The sequence below is a fragment of the Zingiber officinale genome, chromosome 1A (genome assembly GCF_018446385.1).
Source record: "Zingiber officinale cultivar Zhangliang chromosome 1A, Zo_v1.1, whole genome shotgun sequence".
NCBI lineage: Eukaryota > Viridiplantae > Streptophyta > Magnoliopsida > Zingiberales > Zingiberaceae > Zingiber > Zingiber officinale.
In genome coordinates, this window is record NC_055987.1 from 117,840,998 (window position 1) to 117,865,429 (window position 24,432).

Here is a 24,432-nt window from a genome sequence, read left to right on the forward strand (position 1 = left end):
CCGCCTAGATTGCATCAGGTGATGACCTATAGATCCTTTCACTAAGGTCCTTAAGGCAAGAGCTTTTGATGGGCATGTTGAAGGGATGAGAATCAGATGTATGACAGCAGATATGGCAGCTTAGTCTTTTAGTATAAGTGGGAGATTGTTAGAGTGTATACTAAAAGCCTAGCTTTTGGTATAAACATTTATCTAGAAATAAGAATCACATTGGTCAAATAACTACATTTATGATAAATGTAGTTGTTCAATTAATTTATATTGTAGATAACATGGTGTGTGGTGTCACACACAGAAGATCATGTTATCAGTACCTTATAAATTATAAACAGTAGCTCACGACCAAGATGAAAAGGAACAAACCATTGGAAGGTCGTAGTGTAATTAGGTATTAGTTTATCTTAACTATATAATTACACTAGTACACTTAAAGTGTATTGAGTAGGACCATTTGAGGTCGTTCCTTTTATACTTACTTAATAAAGGAACAAAGACCTCAGTTATTATGGAAGCGTGCGCTCTTAATCCTAATATAATAACAAGCACATATATTTGATATTTATTTCTTTAATTTATCAATGGGTGAGATTTAGTTCGATAAATCAATAAGTCCGATAAGTTGGGAAATGATATCACTTATAATGTGTGTTGTTGATTATAGAAGAAAACTGTGTCCTAGTGATCTAGGTTGAGAATGTCCCCAAGAGGAGCTCATAAGGATTGTCATGTTAAACCCTGCAGGTGGACTTAGTCCGATATGACGATGAAGTTGAGTGGTACTACTCTTGGAGCTAGATATTAATTAAGCGAGTTGTCAGTAACTTACTTAATTAGTAGATATTTGTTATCTTAAACACAGGGAGACTAACACACTCATGATAAGAAGGAGCCCAAAATGTAATTTGGGATTGGTGCGGTAGTTCAATAATAGTTCTCTAGTGGAATGAATTATTATTGATAAAATTAAGTTGTGTGTTCGGGGCGAGCACGAGATGCTTAATTTTATCGGGAGACCAAAACCAATTCCTCCTCTCAGTCCCTATCGTAGCCTTTTAATTATAGAGTACTATACCCACCTATACCCACCTTCTTACCCATCCTATAGGGGCCGGCCAAACTAGCTTGGAGACCAAGCTAGGGCCGGCCATGGGTATGTTCATGGGTGAATTCATGTGGCCGACCCTATTAAATAAAAAGAAATTTTAAATTTTAAAATTTTTCTTATGTGGATAATATAATTTAAAAGAGAGTTTAAAATTTAAATCCTTCCTTTTATAAGATTCTACAAAAGATTAAGAGAAGAGTTAAAATTTCTTTCCTTATTTGTAGATTAAAAGGTTGATTTTAATTTTGGTAAAAACTTTCCTTTTAATTATATTCATGATTTAAAAAAAAGTTTAAAAATTAAAAATTCTCTTTTATTAGTTTCTACAAAAGATTAAGAAAAGATTTAATATCTTTCCTTATTTGTAGATTGAAAGGAGATTTTAATTTTTAGAGATAACTTTTCTTTTTGGAAATTATCCACATGTTTAAAAGAAAGATTTTAATTTATAAAATTTCTTTTTATTAACCAATCATGAAGGGATTAAATTATTGGAGAAATTTTTATAAATTTCCGGAAACAAATTAAGAAGTTTTAATTATTGTTTTAACTAAAACTTTCCTTGATTTGGGGCTTGAGGTGGCCGACCATTGTATTTGAAAAATAAAATTATTTTTAATTAAATAATTTTTCTTTTCAATGGAAAAAGAATTAAGGAAATTTTTATTAAATTTTCCTTTTTTGCCAAGACCAAGGATTATAAAAGAGGGGGTAGAGGAGGCTTCAAGGGGAACGACTCTATTCTATTTTTCCTCTCTTTTCTCCTTAGGTGTGGCCGGCCCTTTCTTTCCTCTCCTCTCCTTTGTGTGGCCGAAACCTTCTCATGGTGGAGATAGCTTCGGTGGCCGGATCTAAAAAGGAGAAGAAGGAGAGAAAAGAAGCCTCTTTTCAAGCATCCCTTGGAGCATGGTGGTGGTGGCCGAACCTCTTCATCCTAGGAGAAGTTTTGATGGCCGAAACTTGTAAGGAAGAAGAAGGTGCTTGGTGGTTCTCATCTCGGAAGATCGTTGCCCACACAACGTCCGAGGTTAGAAGAGGAATACGGTAGAAGATCAAGAGATCTTTCTAAAAGGTATAACTAGTAATTTTTCTTTCCGCATCATACTAGTTATTTTTTGAAATAATACTAAATACAAGAGGCATACGATTCTAGTGTTTCAAATTTGTTTTCGATATAGTGTTTCTTTATTTTTTTTCCTTGTGATTTGATTGTTCTTTTCGGTTGACCTAAAGTTATTTTAGGAAATTAAATATTAGCTTTTTATAAAAGGTTTTGTCTAGTCGGTGGTGGTTGCTCCCATATCCAAGAAGGCCGTGTGCCTCGCCACGTCAGTACTGGGAACCAATTATGGAAATTAATATTTAATGGAATTAATAACTTAAGGTGATTTGGGTCGAACGTGTTAAGTTTCGCAGGAGACCCAAGTCAAAACCTAAAAGAACAAATAGATTAAGTTTTGGATCAAACGTGTTAAGTTCCGCAGGCGATCCAAAATTTAATTTAAAAGAACACATGGTAGCTAGGAAAAGGTTCAGACCTTTGTACAAAATTTTTGTACAGTGGAACCTCTAGGTTTTCTGAGTAGCAACCAACATGAACTTCCTAGTTTCATACCAACTCCCTATTGGACTTACGACCGCTAAGAGTTCGATCAACTTTTGACCCATCTAGACTTTCTCCTTGTGCCAAGTGTTCGGTCAACCTTGACCCACTTGGACTTATCATCTCGTGCCAAGTGTCCGGTCCTCCATGACCCACTTGGACTTCCTTTTACCAGATGTCCGGTCACCCTTGACTCATCTGTATTTCCTCGTACCTGGCTTCACTCACCAGGTCTTTTCATTGCCCGACTTCACTCACCGAGACTTTCCAGTCTGCCTAACCTCCGAGTTAGGACTTTCACCTGGCTTTACTCATCAAGATTTTCCAGTCTGCCTAACCTCCCAGTTAGGACTTTCACCTGGCTTCACTCACCAGGATTTTCCAACTGCCTAGCTTCACTCACTAGGTCTTTTACCTGACTTCACTCACCAGGATTTTCTTTTGCCTAGCTTCACTCATTAGGAATTTCCTTCATAATCCCCCCACATGAACAATCGCACATGCAATCTCCATGTGTTGTCTACATATATTGTCAAACATCAAAACCCAAACATCAAGACTCAAGCTTGAACCAATTCAAGCTCAGTCAACCAGGTCAACCTTGACCTAGGGAATATTGCACCAACATGATCTTCAAAACACCCCCCTATATCATGGACCACTATTTGTCTTACCTGACAAGACAGTGGGTATGGATTTCGTGACCTTCATACGTGAAATGAAACTCTACTTAGCAAGACACATTGGGAGATTCAAACCAATGCGAATTCGCTATGAGTAAGATGGGTGTACCATCATTATCTCAAGGGGATTGATTTTTGGCAATGGGAAGTTAAAGACTCGGATTCTCCTCTTATTAAACGACTTATGGGCATTCGGAAAAAAATTCAAGGGGCTATAAATGGAAGTGGGGAGGCGAATATGTTGATGGGTGAGTAGTTTGCGGCAGGAAAAATGGGACTGCAAATGCATATGGTTTCTTCATACCGAGAGGTTCTGAGGTGACATGGGCATCATTGGTTTGAAGGCCAGAGATTATTCCAAAGCATCTATTCATTCTATGGTTACTTACACATGGGAGGCTACAAACAACGGATAGAATGTCATATGTGGAGAACTATTAGAGTGTATACTAAAAGCCTAGCTTTTTGTAAACATTTATTTTGAGTGGTACTACTCTTGGAAGATATTAATTAAGTGAGTTGTCAGTAACTCATTTAATTAGTGGGCATTAGATATCTTAAACACAGGGAGATTAACATACTCATGATAAGAAGGTGCCCATATAGTAATATGGGATTGGTGCGGTAGTTCAATAATAACTCTTTAGTGAAATGAAATATTATTGATGAACTCGAGTTGAGTGTTCGGGGCGAACACGGGAAGCTTAAGTTCATCGGGAGACCAAAACCAATTCCTCCTCTCGGTCCCTGTCGTAGCCTCTTATTTATAAAGTCTTATACCCACTCATACTCACCTTTTTACCCACCTTAAGGTAGCCGACCAAGCTTAGCTTGGAGCCCAAGCTAGGGTCGGCCAAACTAAGGTTGGATGGGTCAAGTAGGTGGTCGACCCTAGCTTGAACCCAAGCTTAGGTGGCCGACCACAATAAAATTAAAAAGATTTTAAGTTTTAAAATCTTTCCTCATGTGGAAGCCATGGTTTTAAAAGAGAGTTTAAAATTTAAATCTTTTCTTTTATAGCTTTCTACAAAAGAGTAAGAGAAAGGTTTGATATCTTTCCTTATTTGTAGTTAAAAGGAAGATTTTAATTTTTGATAAAACTTTTCTTTTTTATAACCATCCTCATGATTTTAAAAGAGAGTTTTAAAATTAAATATTTTGTTTTATAGCTTTCTACAAAAAATTAAGAGAAAGATTTGATATCTTTCCTTATTTGTAGTTAAAAGGAAGATTTTAATTTTAGAGAAAACTTTCTTTTTTATAAATCATCCACATGTTTTAATAGAGAGATTTTAATTTATAAAAGTTTCCTTTTATAACCAACCATAAAGGAAATTTTTAAAAGAGAAATTTTTATTTTAAAATTTCCAAAAACAAATTAGGAAGTTTTAATTTTTGTTTAAAACTTTCCTTGTTTGAAGGACAATGAAGTGGCCGACTATTAAGGGTTGAAAAGGAAATTTTTAATTAAATTTTCCTTCTTAAATATTGGCAAGGAATATAAGGAAATTTTATTTATTAAACTTTCCTTATTTTCCAAGACCAAGGAATATAAGAGTATCTACATCAGATATCCTATTTAAATATTTTACCTTAAATTTTAGATAAGGTAGCTAAAAAATATTTATATCAGCTACCCTATCCATTCCCTAAATTATGCATTTATGAACAGTACTTCTCTAAATTTAGGGAATGGATTTCATTCCCTAAACATTATAGAGGAGAGAGAAGAAATAGGGCAGTTGATATATGATGTATTGAAAAATGGATATCCAAATTTAATAAAGTAACTTTTTTACCCTAAATTATATATTTTGGATAGGGAAACTGGTGTGGATGCTCTAAAAGAGAGGGTAGAGGTGCCTCACCTAATAACAATATATCATCTAGTATTCCTTTCTTCTCTTCCTTGTGGTGGTCGGCCCTCATCCTCATCCTCTCCTCCTTTTCTTCTTCTTTGGCTGGCGGCATCAACTCTCTAGGAGACTCTTGGTGGATTTTGCTGGGAGAAGAAGTGGAGAAAGGAGGATTTGTATCTTTGCATCCCTTGGAGCTTGGTTAGTGGCCGAATTTCTTCATCTCTAGGAGATTCTTGGTGGCCGAAACTTGCAAGAAGAAGAAGGAAGCTTGGGAGGATTCTCGTCTCGGTAGATCGTCGCCCACACGACATCCAAGATAAGAAGAGGAATACGACAGAAGATCGTGAGGTCTATAAGCTATAAAATGTATAACTAGTTATTAGTTTCCGCATCATAACTAGTTCATCATTTTATTTAGATCTTGAAATATCAAATACAAGAGGCTAATGAATCTAGGTAATCGAATTTATGTTTTCGATTTTGTGTTTCTTTTGTTTTTCGAACTTGTAATTCGATTATTCTTTTTGGTTAAACCTAGGGTTACTATAAGAAAATTAAATATTAAATTTCGTTGAAAGACTTTGTCTAGGAAGTGGTAGATGCTCTCATACCCAAGAAGGTCTAATGTCTCGCCATGTTTAACCTGGAAGCCTATCTCTGAAATTAATATTTAATTGAATTTGTAATATGGGTGGATTTGGATCAATAATGTTAAGTATCGTTTGCGATCCAAGTGTAAACCACTAAGAACAGATAAGTTGAATTTGGAATCAATAATGTTAAGTTCTGTTTGCGATTCCAAATTTAATTTTTAAATAACACGATAGGTTGTTATGAAAAGTTCAGGACTTGTACAAAATTTTTGTACAGGGGAACCGATGCGATATTCCGAGTAGCAACCAACAAGAACAAGACTTGTATGCTTTGCAAAAATCAAAATGAATTGAGTGTCCACTTATTCTTTGAGTACCCTATTACATGTGCTCTTTGGAACAAGATGAGGACATGGTTAGAGATAAGTTACGAAGTTACCTCAATGGAGGAGCTATTTAACATTCTTGGCAAGTCATCGAATGAAGGGCCAATATCTTGAAGTTTCTAATATGATCTTTATTCCATGGGAAGCTCACAAAAGGTTTCTAATGTTGATAAGATGTTGCGTAAGATTTAAATCCATATTTATCGTTTTGTGGATCGAAGTGGTCTGCCTCAATTTGGGGTGGTCTTCTGGTGGCTCGAGCAGATTACGCGGCCTGTGCAGGTAGTGCGGCATATGGAACAGATTGCCGTGTAATTTGAAGTTGGTGGTCAATGAGTGGATTGAATCGACCTTGTTGTGTTGCTATGTAATTTAACGGTGGTGTCCCATGAATTGCTTGAGTAAATTTGATTTTAGTGGTGCATGCGTGGCTTAAGCTGATTGGTTGGAGATTGTGTTGCATGTCATTGCATTCATTGTCATTTGGTTTCCCTTGTCTTTTAGTTTTGTACGTGAGTCAAGGAAAGTCATGGACTTGTAGTTGATTGACATGTCATGTCTAGAGGGTTTGAGCTTATGTTTTACCTTATGATGTGTGCTTTTGATTGTATGTTCGAGGTTGTAAAAATTTGAATATTTTATAATTTATTTATTTATTTCCGTGAAAGCGGGTAGAGCGATGAGGATGTGCTTATGAGAGCATATAAAATATGGCAAGATGAATGTGTTTGGCGAGTTCTCAAAGATTGTGAAAAATATGCTCCACATAGAGTTGGTCATCATGCTAACAAACAATTTAAGAACTCAAAATCAAGAGGGTACATATCCTCATCCAATCAAGATACTCCTATCAATGCAGATATTTGTGAATTTCATACTAGTCCAATAAGGCAATGAAAAGGAATGATAAATTCAAAACTAAAGACATTAATGACATGAAATTTGATAATAACCGGTAAAAAAATGAAAGAATTACAAAGAACACGAATTGAGATATAAAAACACGGATGACAATAAAGGAGTATGAAATCTTTATGAATGATACTAGTAGAATGATAGAAGATCAACTTAAGTTACATTCTAAATTTTGTGAAAATATTAAAAAGAAATATGGTATGCAGTAGATGTTTTTAAGATTATCTTTATAAAATTTATAAATTTTTATTTCATCCATGTAATTCATTTTTATCTGTATTAATGTTATTTGTATTGAAATGAGTTTCCTAAAACTAGGAAAAATAATTGACCATTATAACCAAAGAGTCGGTTTAAAAATAGGAGATAACAAACTAGAAATGTATAAAATTGACCGTCATAAAAGTAGTTATTATAAAATTAACCAATTTAAAAATAGTCATTACAAATTAGTTATTATAAAAATAACCCTTACAAACTAGCAGTTATAAAACTAGCCATTACAAATGCCTCTATATATTCATGTATAGAAGCTAGAATCCTTCATTCTACTAACATTGTCTTCTCAAACCACATTGATATTATTCATTTATTTCAAATGTCTCATGATCCCAATCACTCTAGGAGTTCTATTATCTGCGATCAATAGAGAAATTTTTTAATGGATTTAAATGATGACTTGGATCAAACGACGCTGATGCTACTAGAGTATGAAGAAATGAAAGTTTTAGCAACTCAAAGTTCTTTCGGCAGAACTCATAGAAGGTATTTAAGAGTGCAATCAATAAAAGATTATTTTTTTATAAATTATTTGTAATAATTTATTATTTAATGTTGTATTTCTTATTTTTAAATTTGTAAATTTTTTAATAATTTTTTTAACAAATTAGGTGATATAAGAGTGACCAATTAACAAATAATTAAGATTTTTTTAAAAGATATATGAATTGTTGAGTGTGGGGTCCATAAAAAAATTATAGAGATTTTTTTTTACAGTAGAGAGAAGAGTGAGATTTTTTATTTTGATATGGTAATGATGTGACACCTCAAAAATAAAAAAAAATTTACTTTTGAGTTTTTTATTGGAGATGCCCTAAGGGCTCGTAGGGTGACAAGTGTATATATATATATATATATATATATATATACCAGAGTGTACAAGGTAAGGGTGCATAGGATCACATTTCTCTCTCTCCATATATATGTATATTATTTTTTTTTTACAAAACTCAAAAAGACGTCTTTTAGTTTTTTTAATCACATGTCTCAGATTGATTTTTTTTATCAAAGGGTGTCAAATTGATTTTTATATATACCCGGCACTCGGACTTGTGAGGTCACCCAAGAGTGTACAGGGTAAGGGTGCATAGGATCACATTTATCTCTCTCTCCATTTATGTATATTATTTTTTTTACAAAACTCAAAAGGACGTCTTTTAGTTTTTTGAATCACATGTCCCAAATTGTTTTTTTTAATCAATGGGCATCAAATTGATTTTCAATTATAATGTATAATTATTCAACTATATTATTCTCATTATTATTTCCTACTTATATTTCCTACTTAAATCCTAAATTAGGGGTGTGTTATAGTAACTACGGATTCGTAAATGTTACATAGTATAATAGTTATGAAATTGCTATAACAATAACAATTATGATTTCGTAGCTGTTACAACTAAACTTTTACACAGTTGTAACAACTATGGTTTCGTAACTGATACAACAAATATAACGTAAATGTTAACTAAGTTTTAAGAGATAATAATTTTTGGCTTAGATTAAACTACGAAAAACACAATATATAAATTGAAGTTCGTTTAGAGATCTATATTTGTCGTCTAGTGTAACTCATAATGACCTTGTCTTAGGCTTACAAATATTGTTAAAGTATTTTTTTAAAGGCTTCGAAAAATTTTAGTCCTCTATATTAAGATTATTTTAGCTATGAAATAGTAGTTGTGCAATTATAAGCTACAACTATTGACACTGTGATTTATTATCTTTTCATGTCGGGCGTGGCGGGACATTATAATTTTCTAACCAACAGATACAAGATGGTCTATTTGCAAATGTTTTTTTCGCCAATTAAAGTTCATTGAAGATATTTAGTTAAAGAGGGATACAAAAAGTTTTCTCTGTTCTATTGTGAAGTATCATTTTTACATATTCATTACTGAAAAAGCAATGAAAAAGCTTGTTCAGTATAGAAATAGATTAATCAATTTAATAAATATATATACTTGCTTGATTGTATTTTGTCAAAAGTATTTGTTTTAGGCTTACAAATATTGTTTAAAGTATTTTTAAAGGCTCCCAAGAATTTTAATCCTCTTTACTAAGATTATTTTAGTTATGAAATCATAGTTGTGCAACTATAAGCTACAACTATTATAGTTGTAGCAACTATGAAACTGTAGCTGTAGCAACTACGAAACTGTAGTTGTTACAATTGTTATAGTTATAGCAACTACAATTTCATAATTGTTATAATTATAATATATAGTTATAGCAGGTACGATTTCGTAGTTGTTATAATGTGCATGATCAGTTCAAGATATGACGGGAAATATAAGCGGTATAATAATGAGAATAATACTAAAGGATATTTATATTATTTTATATGGAGGTGGACATTTTTTTGATTAAAAAAATAAAGTAAGGCGTCTTTGACGATTTAGAAAAATAGAGATATTTTTTAAAAATTTTATCTAATTTTTTTGCACCCATAAAAAAAATTATGTGGTCTATCCTTAATCCTATAAAGATATTTTATATAATCGATATAGGATTACCTCCTCTTAACAGAAATGTCAAGGCAACTGGGGTTCTCTAGGAACATCTTGTCCAAGAACTTCCTATCATGCTCCCTTGCGCTCTTTTGAAACATCCTCGTCTGAGAACATATCATCACATGGCCTTACAATCTTCGCGAACATCCTCATCCAAAAACTTCTATGTCACACTCCTTCCTCCTTACTAACTAGATACCTAGTTAGCTAGTCTCGTCCTCTTGGGATGGTACAGTGGTTAAGACATATGATGTTACCACATTAGGTTATGGGGTGGAAACTCGGCACGTCCGAGCATGTCTTCTCCCATATCTTAGTCATTACACTAATCACTAGTAGTCACCCGTGATTTACCTCCTATGTGTTGACCTAGGGGTGAGTTGACAGGAATGCTAGGGGTGAGTGAATCACCTTTTATCACATTAGATACCTAGTTAGTCTCACTCAACCACTTTAGTAGTAAATGCCACCTTAATAAAATGATGATTATGATAGCGTGGGCGGTCAATGGAAGGACGACTTTTGATGAAAGTAGCATGGGTTGTGGTAAAGCATGAGTTGTAACAAAAGGATTATATTACAAGATAAAACAAGAGAATATAGGGAAGGAAGTATAGTTTTTTTTCCAGAGCATTCATATCAACGTTCCTAAATATAAAATTTGCCTTAAATTTTATATCTACGTAAAAAAAATTATATCATGTCTTATCCATTCACACACTGGCGGAGGCAGGGGGCGCGAGGGGGTGCGGAAGCACCCATTGCTTTTGGAGGAAAAAAATAAAAAATTAATTATGATTAAAAAATAAAGGACATAATTTTAATTTTTTAAAAATGATTGGACTTTTTCACAAAATGTTATTAAAAACACCTTTTCTCTCCTTTCTCCGTTTCGATTCTTTTTCCTTGCTGCCGCAACTTTCTTTTTCTTTTCAGCCACCGAACCTTTTTTTCCCTAAGTTAATCCTTCTTCTTTAAACCAAAAACCTTAATCGCACTAAGAGATTTCATTATTTCTCCCTGGTCTCCTCAAACTGTTGCCCTCATCTTTGTCGCCTCTTCACTTCATCGACGCCTCACGCCAGTGACGCCACTACTGTTCACGGTTCACCTATTTTGTCGACGCCGCTGCCAACCTGCCACTATCGACGCCGCTACCACTGTGCTCCGCCGGTGATTCTCCACAACAAGCAAAATCTCTTCAATTTTAGGTAAACCTTGTTCCTTATTTCATCTAATTTCTAATTTCATAATTTATACTTGGTAGTACATTAATTTATTATGTTGATTGCATAAATTAATAATTTTGAGAAATTGACATAGGTTATGAAGAAATTTTTAAAACAAAGTATTGAGTCTTCTAAGAATTCTATGGAAAAAAATAGTAAGAAAAAATATTCTCGTGTTGAATTCAACCCGGATGATGTTGTTAGTAACCTAGGGCTACGTAAACCAATAAATGAATTTGATGTTTCTATTAGAGATCAGATTCGAAGAGAATATTTGATTAGAGGACCTTGTCAACCATTTATTCATAGTTATCCCCAAAGACAATTCGGTAAAGAGCATAGAAGTTTCCAAGTTGCTTGGTTTAAAAAATTTTCATGGTTAGAGTACAACATATCAAAAGATGTAACTTTTTGTTTTTGGTGTTATCTCTTTAAAAATTCTCATAGAGGATGTCGAGTTGGAGATGAGGCATTTACTAATTCAGGGATAACTAGTTGGAGAAAAGCAATGGAAGTATTTAATACGCATGTTGGTGGTGTAGCTAGTGCTCATAATGATGCAAGAACACAATTTGAGGCTTTTCAAAATCAACGACAAAGTGTGTCACATTTGCTACAAGCACAAGGGCATGGAATGGAGGTTGCATATCACACTCGATTAACGGCAACTTTAGATGTTACACGCTTTCTTTTGAAACAAGGTTTGTCTTTCCGTGGACATGATGAGTCATTGAATTCCTCAAATAAAGGTAACTTTCTTGAATTGATTGAGTGGTATACCCAAAGAAATGATGAGGTTGCCAAGACCATGAATGAAAATGCCCCTGGAAACAATCAAATGAAGTCTCCAACAGTTCAAAAGGATTTAACACGGGCTTGTGCTGCTGAAGTCACAAATGTCATTCTTAATGATATAAAAGACAATATATTTTCTCTTATGGTTGATGAGTGTCGAGATATTTCAGTCAAATTAAGAACAAATGGGAGTTGTTTTAAGATACGTGAACAAACATGGATGTGTTATTGAAAGATTTCTTGCTATTGTACATGTGTCTGATACTTCTGCTATTTCTTTGAAGAATGATATTGATGAATTGTTTGCAAAACATAAGTTGTCATTATCAAGATTGAGAGGTCAAGGATATGATGGAGCTTCAAATATGCGAGGTGAGTATAATGGATTGAAGGCTCTTATATTGAAGGAAAATTCATCTGCAAGGTATGTCCATTGTTTTGCTCACCAACTTCAACTAGTTGTTGTTGCAGTTGCTAAAAGCAATCAAATTGTGAGTGATTTCTTCCAATATGTTACTATGATTGTGAATATTACTGGTGCTTCATGCAAAAGAAAAGATAAGTTTAGACAACTTGAACATGATAGACTTGTAGAATGTTTGGAGAAAGGAGATATTGTTAGTGGCAAAGGAAAAAAAATCAGGAAATCAGTTTAAAACGACCAGGGGATACTCGTTGGGGTTCACATTACATGACTATTATCCGTTTGATGTCTACGTGGACTTCTGTTTTACAAGTGCTTGAAAATGTGCATGATGATGGTACTAATGATAATAATAGTGGTATCGCCACCAGTTTGATTGATAAGATGGAGAGTTATGAATTTGTGTTTGTGATGCATTTGATGAAATCTTTATTGGAAATCACAAATAAATTGTCACTTGCCTTACAACAAAAGGATCAAAACATTGTACTGGCTGTCAGTTTGATCAAGACAATGAAAGTTCGATTACAAAAATTGAGAGACGAAGGATGGGAGAATTTTTTGGACGTCGTCAACAAATTTTGTAGTAACCATATGATCCCAGTACCGAATATGGAAGAAAACATGAGAACTCGTGGTTGCAGCAGACGTAATGGACAAATGATTACTAATTTTCATCACTATCGTGTTGAAATTTTTTGTCAGGTATTATTTTTAAATATTTTATTGAATTTTAATTTTCTAATAATCTTTTTATTCATTTTTTTATTGTTACAATATTAGGTTCTTGATATGATGGTTCAAGAGATGAGTAATCGGTTTTCAGAATCAAGTACGGAGGTACTTACTTGCATTGCTTGCTTAGATCCAAAGGACTCTTTTTCTCAATTTGATATTGGTAAACTACTTCACCTTGCTGAACTTTATCTAGAGGACTTTTCATTGACTGATCGTGTAATACTTGAGGACCAACTTGAGACTTACATTCAAAATGTACGAGGTGAATTTTCTATGATTGAAGATTTAGGAAGTCTTGCTAAAAAGATGGTTGAAACGGGCAAGAATATAATTTTTTCCATTGGTATATCGTTTGATCAAGTTAGCATTAGTTTTACCAGTTACAACTGCTTCTGTTGAAAGAGTTTTTTCTGCGATGAAAATTATCAAGATTGATTTGCGTAATAGGATGTGAGATGAGTGGATGAATGACAGTTTGATAGTATACATCGAGAAGGATATTTTTGCTACAATTGAAAATGAACAAATTTTACAATATTTTCAACAGATGAACACTCGTAGGATCCAGTTGCCTCCTCTTGTTTGTATGTCTAGATCTGATGCTGGTGGTTCAAGTATTAAAAAATAATTCCTTTATTGGTATGCCCATATTTTTATGTCTGTATCATTATCATTATCAATTTAGTACTCTTTTAATATTTTTTTTTGATAGCGAGAAATTTTTTTAAGTCTCTTCTTTGAGCACCCTTCTAAATTTTTGTCTGGATCCGCTACTGTCCATTCCCTAAATTTAAATTTAATAAATAGTACTTCTCTAAATTTATAAAATAAATTCATTTTCTAAATATTAAAATATTATTTAATTTAGGAGAGATAACAAAAAAAATAAAAGAAATGGATTGGCTAATGAAAGAGTAAATATTATACAAGAGAGAGGAATATAATAAAAAAATGAAAGAATATGAAGAAAATAGTAGAAAAATAAATAAAGATAATAGAAATTTTTAGTAGTTGATGTAGTCTGTAATGAAAAATGTCTGTCTAAATTTAATAAAGTGAATAATTTATTCTAAAATTTAGAGATATTATAGATAAATTGACGTGAATATTTTAGGTCTTTTGTACTCTCTCTCTATATATATATAGTCCTCATGGACCTAGTTGAATCAGTACTTAGATGGTAAAATTATCACACATGAGTAAGATTTGAATTCCTAATTCCTTTAGAGGATAAATTCCTTTCACTTAGGAAGTCATTTGACACCGTGATTTATTACCTTTTCACGTCGGATCGCGACGGGACAATATGATTTTCTAACCAACAGATACAACATATCTATTTGCAAATGTTTTTTTCGCCAATCAAAGTTCATTGAATATATTTAATTAAGGAGGGATGCAACACAGAGGCCCTGCTATCACATCCATCCTTTCTCCCAATTCCCAGCCTCAATATCTATCTATCTTAATTTGCTTCCATAATCTTCAGCCACGGCTGAGTTACTACACGTGTGACGTGTGACGTGTGACGTGTGACGTATCCATGAATTAATGAATTAAAGTTAGGGGACTTGAATTTAAATTTAATATAATAAATTATATATTATTAAAAAAAATAAAAAATGATATATATTATAAAAACTAGATTTTAAAATATAAAATTTATTTATAATATAATTTGCACCTATAAGTCAAATTTAATTCAATATTGAGTGTCGAGTAATTGACAACGAAAAGTTTTCTCCATTCTATTGTGAAATATCATTTTTACATATTCATTACTAAAATGAAAAAGCTTGCTCGGTATAGAAATAGAAATAGATTAATCAATTTAATAAATATATATATATTTGCTTGGTTGTATTTTGTCAAAAGTATTTCAATAAAAAAATAATTTTCCTATCTACTAGGATGACTTTTCCAAAATGATCTAGTAAAAAACGAGCGCTTGATTTTATTGTGGCCATTGGCTGTTTTAAAATGCGGACAAAGAATAAAAAAAAGGAATAATCAGGATTAAAAGGGAATATTTGAAAAATATTGATGTCTAATTTAAAAAAAAAAATATGCATAATTCATTATAGCATAAAGTGGAATTCGTCGTCATGGGACCATTTGTGAGAAGATAAATTGAAAAATTATAATTGACCGTTGGAAGAATTATTCGTTCTATTTTACTGAAAATCAACCCCTATCTATTATAGTAAATTTTACCCCATAACAATCAACTCAATCTTATCTCTAAGGCAACAATACTTATAATCCACATATTAAAAAACATCACTTTAAAGACATAAAAATCTACTACTCTCTCAATAAAAAATCAATCTCTCTACAACTTTTAAATCTCATTATTAATTATTAGTCTCACCCACACATGATTAATTTAAAAATAAAATTATTTGGTTAATTTAAAAATAAAAAAATAATTTTAAATTTTAGTTAGGCTCTTAAATTAAAAATCTCAAATCATCCGTAATAATTCGAGTTTTTTTATTCAATTTTTTAGTTCCATAAGTTTCCTCAAAGACTTTGCATTAAAGATGCTAGATTTGATGCTCGTGTATCTCTCCTATAACTCCGTTCCTTTACTTTTCGTTCTAAATGGGTCATCCAAACCAACGTGTAGATTTTCAGATTCAAAAGCAAAAAATCCAAGATTTTCTTCTCTTTTCAATCCGTTTACCATCTCATTTTCCTCCCATATGCAAGAGAAGCTGACCAAAGATGGATTTTACTTCTGGATCCGATAACAAAATGACATCTTTCTTCGAAACTACCGAGTGATTCCTTGTTTTGCCTTTCTCCGATCCAGAGATGGGTTTTATCTACCTAGAAGCTACCCTCATGAGCATCGATCAGGTAGGAGGTCCCACCGGTTGCCGTTGAAGATCAACTCACTTACCTCCATCTAGACCAGAGCAAGCTTCCTTTTACCTACTATTTTTAAAATGGATCTGCCATCTCAGCAGCCCCTTTAGAGTTATTCCTATAGATATAGAGGGAGATAAATTTAGGTACGTAAACAATAGGCGCATGATGGGATGGATTATAAGTCATGAGTTCTTGCGAGATTTGACTCTAGACTATTATGTTAGTACATGCACTTATGTACTAAGACACTCTTTATATATTTTATGGATAATTATTTTATAAAGACAAGTATTTATCGTTCATTATTTATTTTTATATACATATATGATTAATGATAAAGTCTCACAAATTAATGAGTATATTAATCTAAAAATAGTCTTTAATCAGATAGATATCTAGCGGGGACATGAATATCTAGATAACGCTGAGTATGATTAGGTTGAAATAGATCGAGGATGAATATCTAAGTTGTACTTGGGGATACCTTGAGCTTAGAGGTACACTGGGCACGACCTGCTTAAGAGGTGACCACGTATTAAGCATCATTTATCATTCTTCTTATGAATGAGTGTAACTGATCTTTTGACTTGAGATATCCATTTATTCTATGGGTGGAGTTATATATTTTGACGTCGTTGAAAGCATTCTTTAATCAGATTGTGATTAATACGGTAGGTGAGTGTATGATAAAGCGTACAGAGAATAGTATTCAGTCAATAGAGGATTCATCGCTTTCTTGGATTAGGAGTTAACATCTTATCCGCTTGATAGAGACATTAGTGACTCAAAATCCATAACCATGGGAGAAATATTTGATCATTTAAGAAGAGTCTATTATATTTTATAAATCAAGTAAAATAATTAATTTGGTAATAATACATAATGTACCAAATTAAGTAGGATGTAGGCTTAGATGAAGAAAATGAATTACATATTAATCGGTTCATGGTGATTTATAGTTTATTATTAATATTAATTTAATCACGTTAAGTAGCTAAAAATTGCTGTTAGACGGTTACCTTAGGTTTTATACAGTCTTCGTGTATAAAACCTAGAGAGTCGCACACATAGCACGTAGACATGAATATTATCTATTAATTGATGATTTTAGTGGATACTAAAATTAATCAATTGATTATTTCAGAATAAGAATTAATTAGATTATTAATTAATTAATTCTGAAATATTGGAAGCTAATACGAGTTAAGATTAAATATGATTTTATTTGATTCAAAGAAGAGGGGATAGAGAATTTGGATAGACACAATCATGATAATCCTTAGAAATTTGAAAAGTTATAACTCTTGATCTTCCTAATTAATGAAGGTCATAAATGAAGAATTTATGGAGGTTATAACTCTTCATATTCCTATTTAATGAATGCCATAAATGAAAAATTTATGAAAGTCATAACTCTTTATCTTCATAATTTATAGAGGTTATAAATGAAGAATTAATGGAGACCTTAACTCTTCATCTTCCTTAGAGGCTATAAAATAACCACCATGAAAAGGTTGCATGTAAACTTCTCTCTTTCTTCCAACAAAAGAAATCTATAGTCTTCTAAAATTTCTTTTGTCGATTCAAGAGCCTAGCATCTAACGGATCGTATCAAGTTTATGATTTAATGCGTATCGATACAACTAGAGGAGTCACACGGGAGACTCTTATTTATTTGTGATATTGTTCATGCCTATCGAAAACTCAAGGTATATTTTATATTATTTTATTTTAAAATTATATGTACGAAGAAATTTATGATTTAAAAGACAAATCTAATTTTAATCTATGTATTCCGCTTTGTTTCAATTCCAATATATTATACTAAAAATATTATATACCCACTGTTTACGCTACGACTTACTTTCAGTTACTACTCTTGTTTTGTCTTATGGTGCTTTATCTCATAGGAGACAGATCTTAAACAGGACTGGGCTACAGTCCAAGACAGTTGTGCTTTAGATCCTTCTGGAGACACCACCACCTTCCTCATTGTAAAGTTATGCAAAGCCATTCTTCTATTAGCTATTAATTAATTGGTAATTAATTTAGTCAAAGAATAATAAAAAAAAAAGAGTAACTAAGAATGGATGAGTATCACAACCACTAGTCTTTAGTTAAAAAAAATAAATTATAAATGATTACTAATTATTAGTGAAAATAGATAAGATATAAGAGAGACATGCACTTTTAGTTACTATTCTTATTTTGTCTTATGGGAGATGGATCTTAAACAGGACTGGGTTACGGCCCAAGACAGTCCTAGTGTAGATCCATCTCTAGACAGTAGACACCACCATCTTCCACATTGTAAAGTTGATGCAAACCCATTCTTCTATTAGCTACTGATTAATTGGTAATCAATATTAATCAAAGAACAAAAAAAAAAAGAAGAATAATTAAGAATGGATGAGCATCACAACCACTACTACCACACGCACAAAACATGGCACTCCACTGTGCGTGCGTGTTGCGTTTAGGTCAACAAACGCGGTGCCTTTTTTATTTTTGCCTTTTGCGTTAGTGACAGTCTCGCACAGTCCACTTTTGAGAATGCAAGATGGATGTGCGAGTTGTCATTGGAGAATATCCTTCCTTATGTGCCAGGTGCAATTTCATGGTCCACTAGCTAGAATATTCTCTGTTCAGCTTTCTTCAATCAATGATAAAGTTAATCTTAGAGTAGTCATAAGTTCGAATCATAAAAAAAAAAAAAAAAATCTTACAATATGCACAGTATTGTTATTTTTGATTTTCAATGATAGATTTTTAGTCCAAGATTAACGTCAATTGTTCACTTTGGACCAACCATGCAACAACTGTCAAGAAAAGAATCAATTTAATCTTCTTCGGTCTTGGATCGAACTCAAATGGCTTGTATCTATCTAATTATGTATCAATAATTTGACTTGAGACTAATACTTTGATCTATTCTAACACCATAAAAATGGTATATACCTAACATGCCATAAAATTCTTGTTGAGTTGGATGACAAACCCACTAACTGTTTAATTCATAGTGACCATCCTTTGCTCACTTTAATCACAGTGTCAGCAAGCACTCCAATGCCCTTTGCAGTTCATAAATATAATTCATACAACTATGAACACATATTGTATTGGCATTAACTATGGTTTCTTTATCAAAAATAAATAAATTAAATAAATCTGGTTGGAGCCCCTCTTTAGTTTTTAATGAATGGTTAAATGAAGAACATATCAAACATGAAAGTCCCACTCAGTGTATGCCAATATGAACCTGGTCACTTCATGCGCTCTCCACTTCATTTCTCAACTCCAAGTGCCTTTCTTTTTAATAGCTTGTAGGAAAAGATGATGACGACCGATTAGAGGCATAGAGGGCGCTCCTTTTAAAAAAATTAAAATAAAAAAACAAATGGACGTCTCATTAAGACTCCACGAAGTTCTGTGAGATAAAAATTTCAGTGTCGAATTAGGAAGAGATTTTTAATATTGATCCGTTGATGTTTAAATCAGCGTCTGATGATCTTAAAAATTAAGAAATTGTAGTAAGTAGATGTAGAAGACAAAATTACATATACCTTTCCCTGTAGCAGGGAATCCTCTTTTATAGTGCTAACATGATACTCGTACACGTATCTCAAGGCATAGACACGTCCTCTTAGGTGAGGTGTCCTAGGAAGAAACAGGTAAAAAAATATCTCTACCATTATTTTTAAACAGTCATGCAATCCTCTGACGTGATAGCTTGGAAGCTTTTGAAGTATGATTGTCTACTGGACATGTCATGCTGTCAACAGTACAAACTCCGAAAAGGATATGAAAAAAAATACTTGATGGGGGTCATGCACAGCTGACTGCAGTTCGCTCAGCTGGGCGGCTGCCGCTCGACGGTATCCTCAAGTCCTACCAGCTCGCTTCTTTCCTTGCTTCATGACTATTTTCGGTTAATACGTTTTGACCAGACGTGTAGCCCGATCGATGGAATCCGCTGCTGCTTAACTTTCTCCATTATCAAAGGGTCATTTCCTCGGACGGGGGAGACCGACTTACTTGTCTTCAAGAACTGGTACCATTCGCTCAGTCGTACCCAGTCCGCTCAACCATACTCGGTCGGCTCGATCGCATCGGGTCCGTTGGGCCAACCTAGATACTCCACTTGACTTTGTCTTCCCCGTAAACAAGTCTTTCTTAATTTAACCTACCTTTGGTGGAACTCCTCATTATTACCGGATCAATAATAATTACTAATAAATATTACAATATGTATAAACTATCTAGTAGCTACTATAATTATTTTCAAATGATTTTAGAGTTTAGGGTTTAAGATTTAACTATAATTATTTTAAAATGATTTTGATTAATTTAAAATAATTTTGATGATGTTTAAATAATAACAAGAATTTTGATATAATAATAATTTATGTGCTTTAATATTAATTAAAGTGAATAGTTGATTTTCCATATTTTAACATTCAAAATTATTTTAAATTAATTGTTTTTTTAAAAAATAATTGTAACAACTACTTACTAATTTTTACACATTATAAGAGCTAGGACTAACCCTTACAATAACATTAGAAGTAAGAAACAATACTATAGCAATTATTCAATAATTTTTATATATTATAATAGCTATCTACTAACTTCTACTTATTTTCGTTTTAAAAGGGTACCCTTTGATGATTTACATAATTTAGGAGTATTTTAACTTTTAATTATTTTGAACTGATTACAATTTACAGCTACTATGAGGCACTATTTACTGTGAAAGAATAAATATTTTATAAGAAATGATACGCTAGCTGATCCCGAATATCCTATACAGTCGAACTAATAATAATTTATAAGAAGATAAATCAAGAAATTGAACCAGCCTCCACGTGAGAGAATCAAGAGCTCCTATTTTAAATAGCTCAGTTTTACACATTTAGCTCACTTTCCATGGCGATGGTCGGTGTCAACGACAAAAATGCCTATAATGAATGTCAATAATTGCCCTTAACAAAAGGTGCAAATAGTAGTTCCTACGAGTCTAATGCACTGATAAAACATTCATAAGAATAATAAAGGAGTCAATATTTGAATTTGAATTTGAATTTGAATTTGAAATGACATAAATATTTTAATGATCAAATTCAATTGGTGAATTAAAAAAAAAAATCTATCCTCGAGATTAGTCAGTACATAATTAACTTGATATTCAAGTGATAGATTATCACATGAAAATAGAAATAGAATTAAAAAAAAAAATCTTTCCTCGAGATTAGTCAGTATAATTAGCTTGATATTCAAGTGATAGATTATCACATGAAAATAGAAATAAAATCCTCAAGGGAATATTTTTTTTAAAAACTAAAGTCTCTTCCATCTGAATAGATTGCTCGATAATCTTATCGTTATTTACTCTCATTCTATTACGGTGCCAACATAAAAAAAATATTTGGGATGAACGAGTCACCGTTGTTAATTTTATGATAAATTTCTAAGAAGATTTAGGTGACGTTTGATTCTTTCCTAGGAATCAGAATAGGAATGAATATCATAGTATTGTGAAATAGAAATAGGTATGAGCTTGGGTATCATTCCTAAAAATAATGTTTTGTTAGTTGAATATTTTCAATCGGAATGAACTTAAATTTCTTTTTTTACCCTTAGATGAAAATAAGATAAAAAATTAAATGGAAGATAAAGTTGAATGTGAGAGAAACATATGATGAGAGAGAATGAAGAGAGGGAAAGTGTGATGAGAGAAAATGAGAAGAGAGAGCGTGATAGGAGGGATTGAGAAAGAAAAAATATGATGAGAGAGAAAGTGTGTTGAGAGAGAAAGAGTGATGGGAAAAAATAAAGAGAGAGAAAGTGTGATGAGAGATTGAGATGAGAAAATGTGATGAGAGAGAAAGTGTGATAGGAAAAAATGAAGAGAGGGAAAGTATGATGAGAGAAAATGAGGAAAAAGAGTGTGATGGAAGAGAATAAAGAGAGAGAAAGTAGGATGAGAGAAAATATGGAGAGAGAATATGGTAAGAGAGATTGAGGAAAGAAAGTATGATCAAAGAGAAATTATGATGAGAGAGAAAGTATGATGAAAAATGAGAGAATGAAGAGAGAGAAAATACTGAGAGAGTGTGTGAGTGATGAGAGAGAATACAGAGAGAAAATGGTAGAGAATGTGTAGAGAGAATGAGGAGAGAGTGTGATGAGAGAGAATAAGGAGAGAGAAAGTGTGATGAGATAAAATATGGATAGAGAGTATGATAAGAGAGATTGAAGAAAGAGAAAGTATGATGAAAAAATGAGAAGAGAATGAAGATAGAGAAAATAATGAGAGTGTGTGTGATGAGAGAGAATACAGAGAGAAAATTAATGGTAGAGAATGTGTGATGAGAGAGAATGAGGAGAGAGAAAGTATGTTGAGAGATAGAGCCGTCAATTTGGGTTAGGCCCGTCGGGTTGGCCCGCCCCGCCAAACCAATTAAGCGGGTTGGGTTGGAATTTTATCAACCCAAGTCCGCCGTGGGCCAACCCGCCTAGGCCCGTGACCCGCGCGGGTCGGCCCGCGATGGGCTTGGGTCGGCCCGCGGGTTGAACATATAAACAGTTTATATCAGTAGTCAATGCTGCAACTGCGAGAGTACCAGGGGTTAAATTATGCATTTCATTATCTTCTTCATTGAGAGGAATACTAATTAGGAAAATCTCATACTTGTGAAGTTGAGTGTGATAGACAAAAGTTACAAAAATATATATACACACAAAGTCGATTAATCTTATAAGTAGATGACCTTCTTATTTGATTCATTTATAGGATAAATCTGAAACATACATTATGCACAATGAAGAGCTTGGTGTGTGTACCCAAACTAGATGACCTTCTTAAAAGTAGATGGCATTCTTATTTGATTCATTACACACGCATAGCCAGGGTACCACTGATCTAAACTGCTCGACGCACAGCCAGGAGTCATAATTACTATTCCTCTAATCCTCTTCGTTGCACAATTTTATAGCAGTTTATTATCTTTCTTTGTTATAATTTTAAAATAAAAATAGTACTTTTGACCCAACATAAGTACTTGTTTATGTCCATTTATATTTAAAATACTTGTTTATGAATACATTTGATTGATAAAATATTTCCGAAGTAAAACATTGAAGATATGAACTCTTTTTTTTTTAATTTTTTTAAAAAATTTTATAGGCCCGCGGGTTGGCCCGCCAAACCCGCGACCCGCCTTGGATTGGGTTGGGTTGGAAATTTCCCAACCCGCCAAGTTGACGGCCCGCCCCGCCCCGCCCCGCCAAATAATGGGCCCGCCACGGGCCGACCCGCCCCGCCATGGGTTGGCCCGTTTGACAGTCCTATTGAGAGAGAAAATGTGATGATAGAATGAGGAGAGAGAAAGTATGATGAGAGAGAACAAGGAGAGAAAATGTGAAATAAAAGAAAAATTGAACAAATATGGGGTGTTTGGTTGATGGGTTTGGGAATGAGGGAATAGAATAATAGTAAGGGTGCGTTTGGTTCGGGGTTATTCTTGATAACCTTGGTTATCCATCCAAGGTTATCAACAAAAACCTTGTTTGGTTTAAGTATTTGATGATTCTCAAGTAATGTTCCATGCCCGACACGTCAGCAAAAGGGTCATGCAGCACGGAATCGGAAAACCTCAGAAAACTAAGGTTTTTGTTGATTCCGGGGTTAACGATTTTTTTTTACCAAAAATACCATCTAATAAGAAAAAACATGAAAAAAAGAGAAAAAAATGTAAAAAAATATAAAAAAATGTAAAAAAAATAAAAAAATGTTTTAAAAAATTTAAAAATTTAATTTTTTTTAAAAAAAATAATTTAAAAAAATAAAAATTTTAAAAAAAATAAAAATTAAAAAAATGTTAAAAAATTTTAAAAAATAAAAAAAATTTATAAAAATTTAAATTTTTTTAAAAAATTTAAAAATAAAAATAAAATAAATAAATTAAAATTAAAATTTAAAAAATGTAAACAAATAAAAAAATATAAATATAAATAATATAAAAATATAAAAACATTAAAAAATAAAAAAACACATAAAAAAGTAAAAAAAATATACAAGAAAAAGAAAAGTAAAAAAATATTAAAAATAAATAAATAAATAAATAAATAATAATAATAAAAAATAATAATAATAATAATAATATGTATAGTTGGTTTTGTAACTGAGGGTAATACGGTAAAATATTAAACTAAGGTATTCATTAAAACCTTCAAACAAACAAGTTTTTGTTGCATTACCTAAGTTGAACCAAACAACATTTGGTTATGTTTTATTCCCTATAACCTTGGTTATGTGATTACCTGGTAATCACATAACCAAGGTTATACATGATGACTTGAACCAAATACACCCTAAAAGATAGTGTTTGGATTGTGGGTTTGGGAATCACATTTTGGGAATGATTACCAGATTTA

The 24,432-nt window shown here is 32.6% G+C and overlaps 1 protein-coding gene across 1 annotated transcript; it reads left to right on the forward strand.

The window, feature by feature from the left end:
- The first annotated feature begins 11,673 nt into the window (after positions 1–11,673).
- Positions 11,674–13,576, forward strand: LOC122002080 (zinc finger MYM-type protein 1-like). The gene is made up of 5 exons (XM_042557137.1): positions 11,674–12,105; positions 12,245–12,584; positions 12,698–13,089; positions 13,168–13,384; positions 13,503–13,576. The coding sequence occupies exons 1-5, from the start codon at positions 11,674–11,676 to the stop codon at positions 13,574–13,576; spliced, it is 1,455 nt and encodes a 484-aa protein (XP_042413071.1).
- Positions 13,577–24,432: the final 10,856 nt, after the last annotated feature.

Coding starts and splice junctions, on each gene's coding strand:
- LOC122002080 (XM_042557137.1), top strand. CDS start 11,674: ATGGAAGTATTTAATACGCATGTTGGTGGTGTAGCTAGTGCTCATAAT. Junction 12,585..12,697: donor GAAAGGAGATATTGTTAGTG/GCAAAGGAAAAA, acceptor CTGTTTTACAAG/TGCTTGAAAATGTGCATGAT. Junction 13,385..13,502: donor TTACATTCAAAATGTACGAG/GTGAATTTTCTA, acceptor TAGTTTTACCAG/TTACAACTGCTTCTGTTGAA.